The sequence below is a fragment of the Carettochelys insculpta genome, chromosome 17, assembly GCF_033958435.1.
Source record: "Carettochelys insculpta isolate YL-2023 chromosome 17, ASM3395843v1, whole genome shotgun sequence".
Lineage (NCBI taxonomy): Eukaryota > Metazoa > Chordata > Testudines > Carettochelyidae > Carettochelys > Carettochelys insculpta.
In genome coordinates, this window is record NC_134153.1 from 17,777,194 (window position 1) to 17,789,936 (window position 12,743).

The 12,743-nt window shown below is 41.2% G+C and overlaps 1 protein-coding gene across 1 annotated transcript in view; it reads left to right on the forward strand.

Annotated features, from left to right (window-relative positions):
• ATP9A (ATPase phospholipid transporting 9A (putative)) overlaps nt 1-12,743 on the forward strand; it is a 116,630-nt gene that overhangs the window by 50,201 nt on the left and 53,686 nt on the right. Inside the window, exons 10-13 of the mRNA XM_075011621.1 lie at nt 6,895-6,971; nt 8,535-8,695; nt 10,721-10,863; nt 11,612-11,724. Of these exons, the coding sequence (XP_074867722.1) occupies nt 6,895-6,971; nt 8,535-8,695; nt 10,721-10,863; nt 11,612-11,724 (494 nt within the window). The remainder of the gene's footprint in view (nt 1-6,894; nt 6,972-8,534; nt 8,696-10,720; nt 10,864-11,611; nt 11,725-12,743) is intronic.

A 12,743-nucleotide genomic window follows, 5' to 3' on the forward strand; every position in this document is an offset into this window, starting at 1 on the left:
GACGTTTATAGATGAGAAGGAACTCGCATTCCAGGGGCCTTTTGGGCACTTGTGGCGCGTCTGCTACCAGAATAGTATTTAATTGCTATGTTGACCTTGTAATGTGTTACAGAAATGATGTCAAATAGAGGCTAGTAATACAAGCTGAAATAAAAGATGTCCAGGTAAATGCTTCCACTAGGTGGTGGTTCTATAAGTAAAAAGCATTCTGTGATATTTTGGAGGCTGTTAGAGACACTAAAATTGCAAGGAATGAGAGGAATCAATGTTCTCTTCAAAATGCTTGTCAGAAGGAAAGGCTTGTTCTTTCACTCGCTCAAGTACCTACAAGTTAAAGAGAGAGTCATAAGAAAAGAAAAATTCTCTAGTGCAGTTTGGGAGTTGAAGTTGTTGAGTTTTCAGAGGTTTCACTCTGTGGTGTTTAGCCAGATATTGAGAGACTTCACAAAGTAACCCATAGGAAGGAATATGAGCTTCAGAAAGTTCCTCTTTGTAATGGAACAGTGGATCTCCTCCCCCTGTTATTAACAGAGAGAGATAAAAGATTCCTTTCTGCAATGTTTTGAGCAAATTCACCTGCTCCTTCTCTTTAAAATATGCTCAAATACAATAAATATTGTCACTGTGATATGTCTAAATATAATTAAATATATCTGTCCCAATATAGTAGTGTAAATCTTTATATTTTAGGAGCTGTCAACCAGAGGTGGAAAAAGTATCCAAAAAGTTACTTGAGTAAAAGTGAAGTTGTGGTCACTTTTGGATACTTGAGTACAATCTAGATGTGACGTGTGTCTGCGCGCATGCACCTGTGCGCTTTTACTGAAGCAGTTTTCCAGAGGGACCCTGGTGACTTGTACTTACGTACATTTTCCTCAAAGCAGCTGCACTTTTACTCAAGTAACTTTTTGGGTACTTTTCCCACCTCTGCTGACAACTGATTGGCAACTAGCTTACCCGACGAGTGCAGACACTGCAAGTATTAGTGCAGGCAGCTTCAAACATCAAATAATTGGTTCAAAACATGTTTTCAATTCAGTCCCTCTTCTAAACAAAATGAGAAGAGAAAGAGGCAGAAAATCCATTCTTCTAGTAACTCTTGCTTCTTCAGATATGCTTTTCTATTTCTAGCTTGCTTATCTCATGTGCTAGGTAATTTAATTGTAACTCTTGAGTCACATAGTCTTCTGAGGTCTTTCTTGATCTCTTAATGACTCTTTATGCATATGACAAGACCAGACTCTGAATGAAATTATGTCCCCATGGAAATCAATGGCAGAAATCCTTCTGACTGCAGTGTGGTCAGGTTTTCCCCATCAATGGCCATTTCTACACAGGCCACTTCCGAAGGAGCAAAAGAGGCTAATGAGGTGCGGATGCAAATTCCCTGTGCCTCATTAGCATAATGTCACATGATTTGGAGTCTGGAAGACCGTTCTTCTGGATTCCAAAATGCCGTGTAGAAGTGTGGCCCTGGGGGGGACTTCCAGAAGGAAGTCCTTCTTCCAGAGGCCCCTTCTAAATATGAGTCAACAGTGTGATGCTGTTGCAAAAAAAGCAAACATAATTCTGGGATGCATTAACAGGTGTGTTGTGAACAGGACACATGAAGTCATTCTTCCACTCTACTCTGCTCTGGTTAGGCCTCAGCTGGAGTATTGCGTCCAGTTTCTGGGCACCGCAGTTCAAAAAAGATGTGGAGAAACTAGAGAGGGTCCAGAAAAGAGTGACAAGAATGATTAAAGGTCTAGAGAATGTGACCTATGAAAAAAGGTTGAAGGAACTGGGCTTGTTTAGTTTGGAAAAGAGAAGATTGAGGGGAGACATGATAGCGGTTTTCATGTATCTAAAAGGGAGTCATAAGGAGGAAGGAGAAAACTTGTTCTTCTTGGCCTCTGAGGATAGAACAAGAGGCAACAGGCTTAAACTGCAGCAAGGGAGGTTTAGGTTGGACATTAGGAAAAAGTTCCTAACTGTCAGGGCAGTCAAACAGTGGAATAAATTGCCAAGGGAGGTTGTGGAATCTCCATCGCTGGAGATATTTAAGAACAGGTTAGATAGATGTCTGTCAGGGATGGTTTAGGTGGTACTTGGTCCTGCCATTGGGGTAGGGAGCTGGAATCGATGGCCTCTCGAGGTCCCTTCCAGTCCTAGTGTTCTATGATTCTTCCCAAAAATTTTTGGGAAGAAGGGGCCTCCGGAAGGAGGACTTCCTTCCAGAAGTCCCCCCCTGGGGGCCACGCTTCTACACAGTGTTTTTGAGTCTGGAAGAACGGTCTTCCGGACTCCAAATCACGTGACGTTATGCTAATGAGGCACAGGGAATTTGCATCCGTGACTCATTAGCATCTTTCGCTCCGTGTATTAGCATGCCACTTCCAAAGGAAGTGGCCTGTGTAGAAATGGCCAATGTGTCTGGAGAGAATTACGTTCGTCCCATTCTCTGCCATCCATTGTGCTCATATGCACATGGGCTGTCATGTTTAGGCACTTGTACTTTGGTGGGAGATACTGCATGGTTTCGGATCCACCTGTTTAGTATATTATTTATGGTAGCTCCCAGAAACCCCTTCCAAGATTGGCACTCCATTGTTCTATCTGTTGTATAAAAAGATACAAAACCTTTTCCTCTACCCTAAAGAGCTTACAGTTTGAGCCCAATCCATCGCTTACACCTGTGAGCAATTACTCGTGTGCATAAGTGCCTCTGGGATCAGTCCATAAGATTGGCATTTCAGGGTATTTTAATCATTTTTAAAATAGTGTGTACACAGTGGTCTATTTCAAATATCCACAAAACAATTGGGAGCAAGTGTCGGGTGAAAATTCTCTTTCACACTTTGTTCTGCTCAGAAAAATTAAGAGGCCTTTCCATACCCTAATAGTCTTTCCCCTTACTTTAACTTCTGTGCTTCTGCACTGAACAAATGTTCCTTATCTTTTTAGTAGTATAAGTAATACACAGTAGATTTTCATGTAAAATTTAAGGTAGCCTTTCATTATGTGTATTTTTTTTATTTGAAAATAAACCTGTCCCTTTACAGTGATGCTATGCCACTGAGTGCAGCTCACACTTCCGAGTTAGAGCAGAGCTTTGCAGCCTACCCATCTGCTGCAGTAGGAGCAACTCTGACTCTACTTGCTGTTTTCTGTGAGCTTCCATATAGCCTGCCATCTACTGATCCGATTTTGTGTGCTTGATCCCTTCTCCCATCTGGCTTCAGAAACTTATTCTTAGAGAACACTAAATATTTTTACTTCGAATAAGTTTTACATTTTAAGTTATTTAAAAATAATATGTTTGCAGCCCTCTGAAACCTTGGTTATGAATGGCACTGAGGGGAATTAAAAAAAAAACTATTAAAACTGCAGTAGGTTTAAAGCACCTAAGATAATCTGGTTTCTAAGAGAAAGGGCATGCACTCACTGTTAGCCCTTTTGACACGGTTCAGTGTAATACTTATTTTAGCATTAAAATGTGTTTGCCACCTCCCAGCAGCTCCATCTGTTCCTGCATAATAGAAATAGGTATGATTCTCTCTCTTCCTGGGAATAGGCAGGCGTATGTATAGTTTAATGTTCTCAATATAGTTTTAAAAACAATAAGAAGTCCTGTGGCACCTTATAGACTCGCATATTTTGGAGCATAAGCTTTTGGGGGCAAAGACCTGCTTCCTCAGATGAACAAGTCATGAATATAGTTTTAAAATTACATAATACATTTATTCAGTTCCAGAGATTATGCTTTGCTGTAGCTGGTACCAATGACTGTTACAGCATTTCTCCCACCTTTTGCCTCCTGGTTAATATTGTAAATTGTTCAGGCTAGTGATTGTTTCTTGACATTTGTCTGCATGGTGCTCTAGCACAATAAGGCCTCTAGAATGCTGCCATAATACAGTGTTACTGGAATTTTTCCATTGACCTGAATGGAGCAGTCTCAAGTACTATGTCTGGAAGTCTGTTCTCACATTTGGATGAAACTTCGCTGCTCTGCTTATGGCGACTTCACACAATTTTGTTTCTCAGAAATATAATTCCGATAAAAGAATTAACAAACCACAGCAAACACCTCAAATTTAACTTTCAAAGGTAAACTTGATAAAACTTGGGCCTTCTGCCTATCCACCACTAGTGAAGACCTTTCAAATGGAATTTTTTAAGTCAAACCCAAAAAAATTCAGTTGAAAGAGCTCTTGCTTTAAGAAAGTTATTAGTCTTCCTGACGCTGCTGCTAGTCTTGTTTTCCATGTGTCAGTTATTTTATGAAGAAGAATAAAGAAACATGGTCCATGTCCATTCTAGAACTGTCTGTATGCAAATGGGAAGCTAATCAGGTGGGATAGCAGAAAGGAAATTATCTGGCATCTTTTCTGGCAGTTGCAAAGAAGGATCACACTGAGCTGTGGAGTTAATCAGGAATAGTTATTGTTGCAGATATACTGATTCATGACCTAGTTAATTCATCCATGACTGTGTAGCAGGAAGGCTCTCTAAAGGCTACTGGGCTAACGATTGCAGATCAGTTTAGCTGTCTTTGCTATGATGCTTCTGTTATAAAAGTTGCCAAGCTGTGTGTGGTGAATGTTTTAGTTCATGCCTCATATAGAACCTGGTGTTGTTACAATCCTTGTCATCTTTCCATACAACCCTTAACACAGCAGTACCCAAATTTTTTCCTTACATCCCTACCATAATCCTGTCTGCATCCCCCTCTCCTCTAGGGAGTCAGTGCTGAGAACAGGCCCCCAGCTTCTGCATACCAACAGAGGTAAAGGGGCTGAGGCTGAGGTCACAGCTGGGGGGCGGGGGGCAAGGCCGAGGCCAACAGCTGGAGTCCTGAAAGCAAAGCCAGCAGCTGATATTCTGGGTATAAGGCCAGTTGCCAGAGTCAAGTCCAGGAGAGGAGTTGTGTCGTGCTTTGCTCCTTACTATCCCCCTCCTCATCTTGGAGGTCGACCCAAGTTCCAGTCATGTCCCCCAAATGTTTCTCTGTGCCCCACAATTTGGGAACCTCTGCCTTATCACCACATCAATAAGCAGTTCTGTGGCGTCATAGAGACTAATACATTTATTAGGTTGTGAGCTTTCATGTGTAAAACCCACTGCCTCAGATGATTAGAGTGGGGAAAAAGAATCCAGGGGTGATATAACAGGAAGTGGGGTGGAAGGGGAGGAAGGGGAAAAAAAGGATTACCTTTAGGGCCAGTAAATGAAGCAAATTAAGTAGGATGTGTCACATGCCTTCAAAGGTGGAGAAATTCCCCTTGTAACATGTAAGACAGTTAAGATCTCCCTTCAGGCCTAGGACAAGACCTCAGTGAGGGAGAGTGCCACATTGGAGCCATGGACTCACACAAGTGTGCTCTGTGCATCAAACCTATACAAAATATCTTGAAAAGTATAGGCCCTAATAGCTGTTTCTATACCCTTCACAACTCCTTTGGGCTGCTCTGTGAACACGCTGAAGCTTATCGAGGTGAATATATGTCAATAGGTACATAAACGTACCATAAAATCTAAGTTACCTCCCATGAGAGAGACATACTTCAGCAACCTTTGTGGGACAGGAAAAGGAAGCCACCAAGGCTCATAATCACACTTCATTGCACAGTCCCATTTCACTGAAATTGCCATCAGAGCTACAGTGACTTTTGACTCAAAGTGCATCAGCCAAGGATGCTTGTTGGCTTTTAAGGCCAGAATTAAAACTTAACTGGATGCATTTAACCAATCTTGTTCCCAAATTATGGAGGATTAACTTGGTTATGACTCCTTGGGGTGTCTGTCTTATTTCATCACTCACCTGCGCTTAGTGTGAGGGCAAAAATGTGGAATGCTGGCGTGTTGCAAAATACACTTGCAGCACTGACATTCTGCAACTAGATAATCACATTGCTATTTAAATGCTGTGTTATGTTTGCATTTGCTAGCAGCGATGGCCACAAGAACAAAGTGGCTGTTTTATGCTTTTTGAGGGCAATAGTAAGCAACGTTCCCTCTAATCTTTTTCGTATATGTTTGGAATAAATTTGTGCAGCCAAGCATGTGTGAATGTGTATCACCAGTACAGACAAGCCAGCCTAGCTGTGGGCACACTGCTAATCAGCTGGGTGGCTGTTGAATCTCTCCCAGCTACACAAGCACCCAGATTACGGAGAACACTGACAGTAAACCATAAATAGTTTGTAACCTCTAGGGCCAGGTTCCTAAACAACTGCCCAACTATGTGGGGGGTAATTGGTGGTGGGAACCTGGAACCCCTGGTTTTGAACTCTTTTGATTGCAACAGGAAGGGAATTCACACCCAGAGTGACAGGAGAACAGGGAAAGGGGTACCTTACCCTTTTACCCCTATGTTAGTCAGCTATATTGTGTTACTTAAAGGTTAATTGCACAGGCGTTATTGAAGAACACCATGTCCAGCTTCAAGCACTGGCATTTGGAGGAGGGAGGTAGGCTAATGTTCATTCTGAATCAATTTATGCACCCCTCACTTTATATCCCATGTACCAGAATCTGTTGATTTGATTTTAATCTTCCTGCTAATCTTTTCCATCCATGTGCCCATGTGTGGAGTAAATTTTGTTATGTGAACTGGGGTGTGGGCAAATATGCACCACCAGGAAAATCACAAACCTAGCTGTAGGTGCTCTGCTAATCAGCTGGACAGCATTTGAATTTCTCATGAGTGGCAGCACAAGATCACAGCTTACAGGGAACACTGCTCTCCATGCTTTCTGAAAGTGATGTCCTAGGAATATTCAGTAGATTGAGTCTGTGAATAAAATAAAACTTATAAAGAACAAACATCCTGACCGTTTAGAAAAACAACAACATTATTTAGCCTGTTCATCCCAGAATAATATACATCATGGATTTTGTTTCCTTCAGGCACAGTTGTGGGAGTTGTGCTTTACACAGGAAGGGAACTTCGCAGTGTCATGAATACTTCAAATCCACGAAGTAAGGTACGGTGTTACTCCTGATGTGTAACTAACCAGTTTGGTTTTTTTTGTTTTTGTTTTTGTTTGTTTTGTTCTAACAATCAATTCTCCACAGACCTGAGAGATACTGAAATCATTACACTGCTTCCCATGGCATCTCCTTTGCAGTACCCTTTGACACCTTATCTCTTCCCGAGCACTATGTGAATCGAGATTATTTATGGGGTGCATTTGAAGATAAGTAGTAGAGAGGGAGTTGGCAATCTTAATGTTAAAGAGACTGAGAATCTCTGAGCTAGCCCAGTACGCTCTCTCTTAAAGACACATAGTTCCATAGGTGTAGTCTGGGGGCAGAGGGGTCATTGCTCTGTCTGAGACATGTATTTGCAACCCTGGTGGACTGACTGGAACTGCCCTGCCAAACTGTGCTTATGTGTACACTGCTGTTTCAGGGAAGAATGCATTATCATCATGGGGCGCAACCATGTAAAGCTGTATCCTGGAGATAATATTGAGCTTCTGTCTGTTACATGGCAGACAAGTAAACTGGACAGCATTAGCTGAATTGTGATTGACTTCCAGTCTGCAGTCCTCATAGGAGATCTCTTCCTGTCTGCCTGGTGGGCAACTGGTTTTTGAACCAGCATAGTGGGATATATTAGGGATATCATTTTATTTGTTTATCAATGCAAATAGATCCCATAGTGTACCCTTAGATATAGTATTTGGTTTATTGTGCAGGCATAAGTTCTACTGGTATACACACATTTATAGCAGTCTCAGAGGAGTAGCTGTGTTAGCCTGTATCTGCAAAAACAATGAGAAGTACTTGTGGCACCTTAAAGACTAACACGTTTATTTGCACATAAGCTTTCATAGATGAAAAGCATCTGATGAAGGTGGCTTTAGCCATGAAAGCTTAAACCCAAATAAATCGGTTAGCCTTTAAGGTGCCACAGGGTCTCTCTTTGTTTTTGCACTTGTAGCAGTGTAACTGCATTCACGATACTGTTCACTCTAAGAATCCTTTAGTTGAGTTTAGTCCTGTGGATGATGGTGACCAGTTGTTGATCATATGAGACATCTCAGCTCTCTTCAACCCACATACTAACAGAATGGATCACTTCTCAGTACCATTTTTTGTGTTTGTTTTTGTTTTGTTAAGGCAGTTGATATTAGACAGTGGCAGCAGCAAGTGTATGGCAGTCTAGTGTATGTGATATTTTACCTGTAAAGGCGTGGGAGCTTACAGGCTGAGTTGGGGAAGGTGTTTCTTTGATATGCAAAACAGTCCAAAGATTTAAATAAAGAGATGAAAATATGTTCAGTGATTAACAATATCCTGGAACTGTCACATAACTTGAAAGTAGTGCTTAATCTTGCTGTTTGTTTCTAATTTTCTGTGAGTTCCTTATTCCCCTGTTCTCTAGAGCACTGATTTATTTATCGCTTCCATTTCTGTATTGGAAATGTTCCCATCAGCCCCTTAGCTCTGTGAGCACATGGGCACTTCAAGGCATGATGGCAGCTCCCGCCACAGAGTGGATTAATCTCTCAGTTTATTGCTTATTCGTTTTATTTGTTCAGATTGGTCTGTTTGACTTGGAAGTGAACTGTCTGACCAAAATCCTGTTTGGAGCCCTCGTGGTGGTCTCTCTTGTCATGGTGGCGCTCCAGCATTTCGCAGGCCGCTGGTACCTTCAGATCATACGCTTCCTCCTCCTGTTTTCAAATATCATTCCTATTAGGTAAGCCAGTCAATTAACCCTGCCCAGTAAAATGTATAGCCTTCTACTCTTCCATACTATAACATACACACCTAGAATTTTACAACGTTGGACTTGCTTGTGAAGTCCTCCACATATGAAGCAAAGGAAATGCCTGTTGCGTGGGCAGCCCTTCTCTTGCTCATAGGCTCCCTTGTTTCCCTGAAGAGAGGTGAGCAAAAATGGAGGAGGCTGAGGGAAGAAAGCAAACCACCAAGATTTTTTTTTTTAACCCCCTGTTTTGTGGTTGTTGATCATTGTATCCCTGCTTAGATGGTGTGTCCATCTTCCATTCAGAGCATTTCTCTTACCAGCTTTGAACTTCTCATTGCTGTCACCAGAGCTATGGCAAGGCTGTCCCCTACTCTGACATTCCAAGTGCAGAAAGTGTGGGCCCATAAAAAACTTAAATACCTCACCTTTATAGGTTTCACTTAAAAAATCTTCCCAAAGTTAGATTTTCAGACCCTAATAAGTAGTGCTGCCACCATGAAGTAAGAAAAGCCACCCTCAGAACCCAGGAAGAAACACTTGGGTATCTCCCTGTGGAGTAACCCCCAAGCTTTACCCGTGTTTTAGGAGATAACTCTTTGTTTCCAAGCTGTAATTTGGTAGCTGATCTTGCTTTAGGCAGGCATATATACAGACACTTTTCTACGACACAGAAATTAAAATTATTGCCTTTAAAAAGTAAATGATTTACAAAACAAAAGATGGAAAAACACCAATAGAGTAAATAAGCATAGTTAGTTGCTAGATGCAATTAAAGATTATTAATATTAGAGCGCAGAGAATTACTTCTCTGGGATTCAGCTTAGATGTTACAGAGTACAGGGGAAAGACATTTACCAGCCTGAGAAATTCCACGCCAGATTCAAAATAAAAAATAACCTGACTGCATCTAACTAAACATTTTTTCTACTTAGATATTTATGCTTTGATTATGATGTGGCCAGGATATTTACTGGATTTATTAGCATTTTTGGCCTCTCCCTGCTCCAGTCGCAGAACCCAGACAAAGAACTTTTAGCCTGCAATTGTTTTTATTTAAAAAAGGATTTTTCTGTCCCCATTGGCTTACCTGGCTGTACCCCACAGAGACTCCTCTAAGGGTTAATCCTTTAAAGGCATTCATTTGCGACAAGCTATTACAGGGTTCTCACTCAACATTGTCTTGTGTGGCTCATTGCTAATATGGAAGAACCAATTTTTTATTACAGCACTTTCCTGTGGCAGTTTATGGTATAGTTCAACAGTTCATAGCAAATTTATAATCCTGCTAGCAGATTTTTCCTAGCATTCTTTGGGTCCTTAACGAAATTCCTTTTTTAAAATAAAAGGAAAATGTACATGCTTTTTTTATATGATAGTATTTTTCAAAAATACAACAGTATTTTTAAGAAGTTAATTTTTATTTCAGATTTTTTAAAAAAAGTTAAAATTTGTCCATGTAATTTTATTAATTTTTTAAAAATGGGAATTCCATCAAGTGTATTTTTTTTCTTCATCCCTATAAGCTCTTATTCACCAGGTTTTAACAAAAAAGGGCTATAATCAATATGGCCTCCAATAACACTTTCGTCTAGTTCTCAGCATTGAATTAGCTGTGCCAAAACATAGTCCTACTCGAAATTTCTCTGTTTTCTCTCTTTTTCTGTAAGGCATATTGAGAAGCAATCATATTCCTGGGTCATCCTATTTTTTGGGCTCTTTTCAACATTCACTTAGATATGTCAGTTTTGATTCTTTCTCTTTTCTGTTCAGTTTTGTAAGAAGCAATCCCACTCCAGGCACATCCGAGCTTCCTGGCACAACCAAACCCTTATGTTGCTTTAAGCTCTGATAAGAGGAAGCTGGATGCCAAATTTGGTGATCTTTGCTTCTACCATTTAGGAGGAGTTCTTGATCAAACAGATTAAGTCTCCATAATATATGGTGTATTTCTTTGAGAGACATTCTTAGATGATGATTTTTTTAGCCCTTTTTGTTCTTTTTTCCTGAACATAGCTTACGTGTAAACCTGGATATGGGGAAAATAGTTTACAGCTGGATGATCCGTAGGGATTCAAAAATTCCTGGGACAGTGGTTCGATCCAGCACTATTCCAGAGCAGCTTGGAAGGATATCCTATTTGCTTACGGACAAAACAGGTATGCAATGAATGAGTTACCAGGAGATATTAATGTAGGCAAGAGCTTGAAGAATGTCTTTAGGTAACACTTTTTTTGAATGGTCAAATAAGCTAATATGATTTTGATGGGGTGGAAAAACAGAACATTTCTTCTTTTCTAGTAAGGATTTCCTTTTAGAACACATGGTTCAGTCCCTTGGTTACATATGTTCTTAGTCTCCATGTTGTTTTCTTGCCTAATAGAACCCATCGTTAAAGCAGGTGTGCACCTATGTGCGCAAGAGGTGTGGATGACTTTTTACCCTCTATGATTTGTTTAGAAACAGAAACCTGTCATCTGCGATCATTCCAGCTGTTGTTGGCCCAGAACCTTTACAACTCTGTTCTAGGACAACAAAAGCCCTAAGTTAGTAGTCAAGGGCACTTAAATATCATCCCAGACCCTTTAAATTAAAGGCTAAACTGCAACTGACTAGAGTGGGGTCAGGGTTTCACACTGATACCCACATCTCATTGTGTAGTGTGTTTCTTGGTGAGTTGTCCTAGCCAAGTACTCTACCTATCCCTGCAAAAATCTACTCACAAATTATTAAAAATGTTTTTCATGTGCTTGAAGCTGCACTCATAACTTATTATAGGAAGGAGGTAAACCTGTGAGCATCCATCTCATCCTTTCTCTTTGTTGGGAAGAGTAGGAATAGGGGTTGAGTGGAAACTAAATGCCTGTCAAGGCTTGTATGTGACCTGCAATGCTGCTTCTGTTACAGGAACTCTCACACAGAACGAGATGGTTTTTAAACGGCTTCATCTAGGGACAGTAGCCTATGGACTGGACTCCATGGATGAAGTGCAAAGCCATATATTTAGTATATATACCCAGGTAAAGTCAAGTCTGATTAATTCTTTTTCCTCAAAGAAATGAATAGTGAGACCCGTGATTGGACTGTACATACACAGATCCTGACTACAGAGCACAGAGTTTCTGTAAAACATATAGGCAGCTGTATGATTATTATATATGTATGTATAATTACCATACATACCAGCTGTGCTGGAAAAAAAATCCTGACACAAGTTCTATCCCAAGATCATGAGTGAGGTTTAATTTTACTTAGAAATTGCTGTCAGCTGCCAGAGGCAGGGGGCTGCCTGGTATCAGTCCCTGACAGCTTGAGGTTCCCATGCCAGTCTGGGAAATGGGAGAGGGGGACACGTCTGCAGCCCCTCCCGCTAGTTCCCCCACCTCCCCAGCCTGGTGTTGGTGAAGAGCCTTAAGAGATAAGGCTGGAAGGACTTAAATGTGGCCTGGGGGCTGAAATGAGGAGGCTGAGGAAAGGTCGGGGTGGGAGAGCTGTAATGATTGTGGTTTCTGAGCAGATGGGTGTGTGCTGGAAGAGTGAACTGAGGGTAACGGTGGGGCTGGGCTAAGGGAGAGCTGAACCTGAAGAGGGTTGTTGGGTTGAGACAAAACTGTTGAGGGTCTGGAAGACAGGCTTAATTGCTGGGCAGGAGAAGTGCAGATAAAGAGATAAGAGCTCCTGCAGTAGAGGCCAAAATAACTTTAGCCAATAGATGTGGAAGATGGGGCAACACTTATTGTCACCTGTATACATCGTGGGGATGGGCAGGAGGAGATAAATCAAGAGACTGACCTAAAAGATAATGGCATCACCTTAAAAACACCTCATGAATTGGAGAAGGTCTAATTGATGCTTTTCGATCTCTTGACGTTGGTAGCACTCGTAGAGTGCGTCTACAGTAGAAACGAACTTCAGAGTTAGGCACTGCTTCAAAGTAGCCAGCAGAGAGATTGCACATGTTTTTCCTTACTTCAAAGTTAACTTCAAGCCCAACTTCGAAGTCCTTACTCCATTCTTGGGAATGGAATAGTGCCTTACT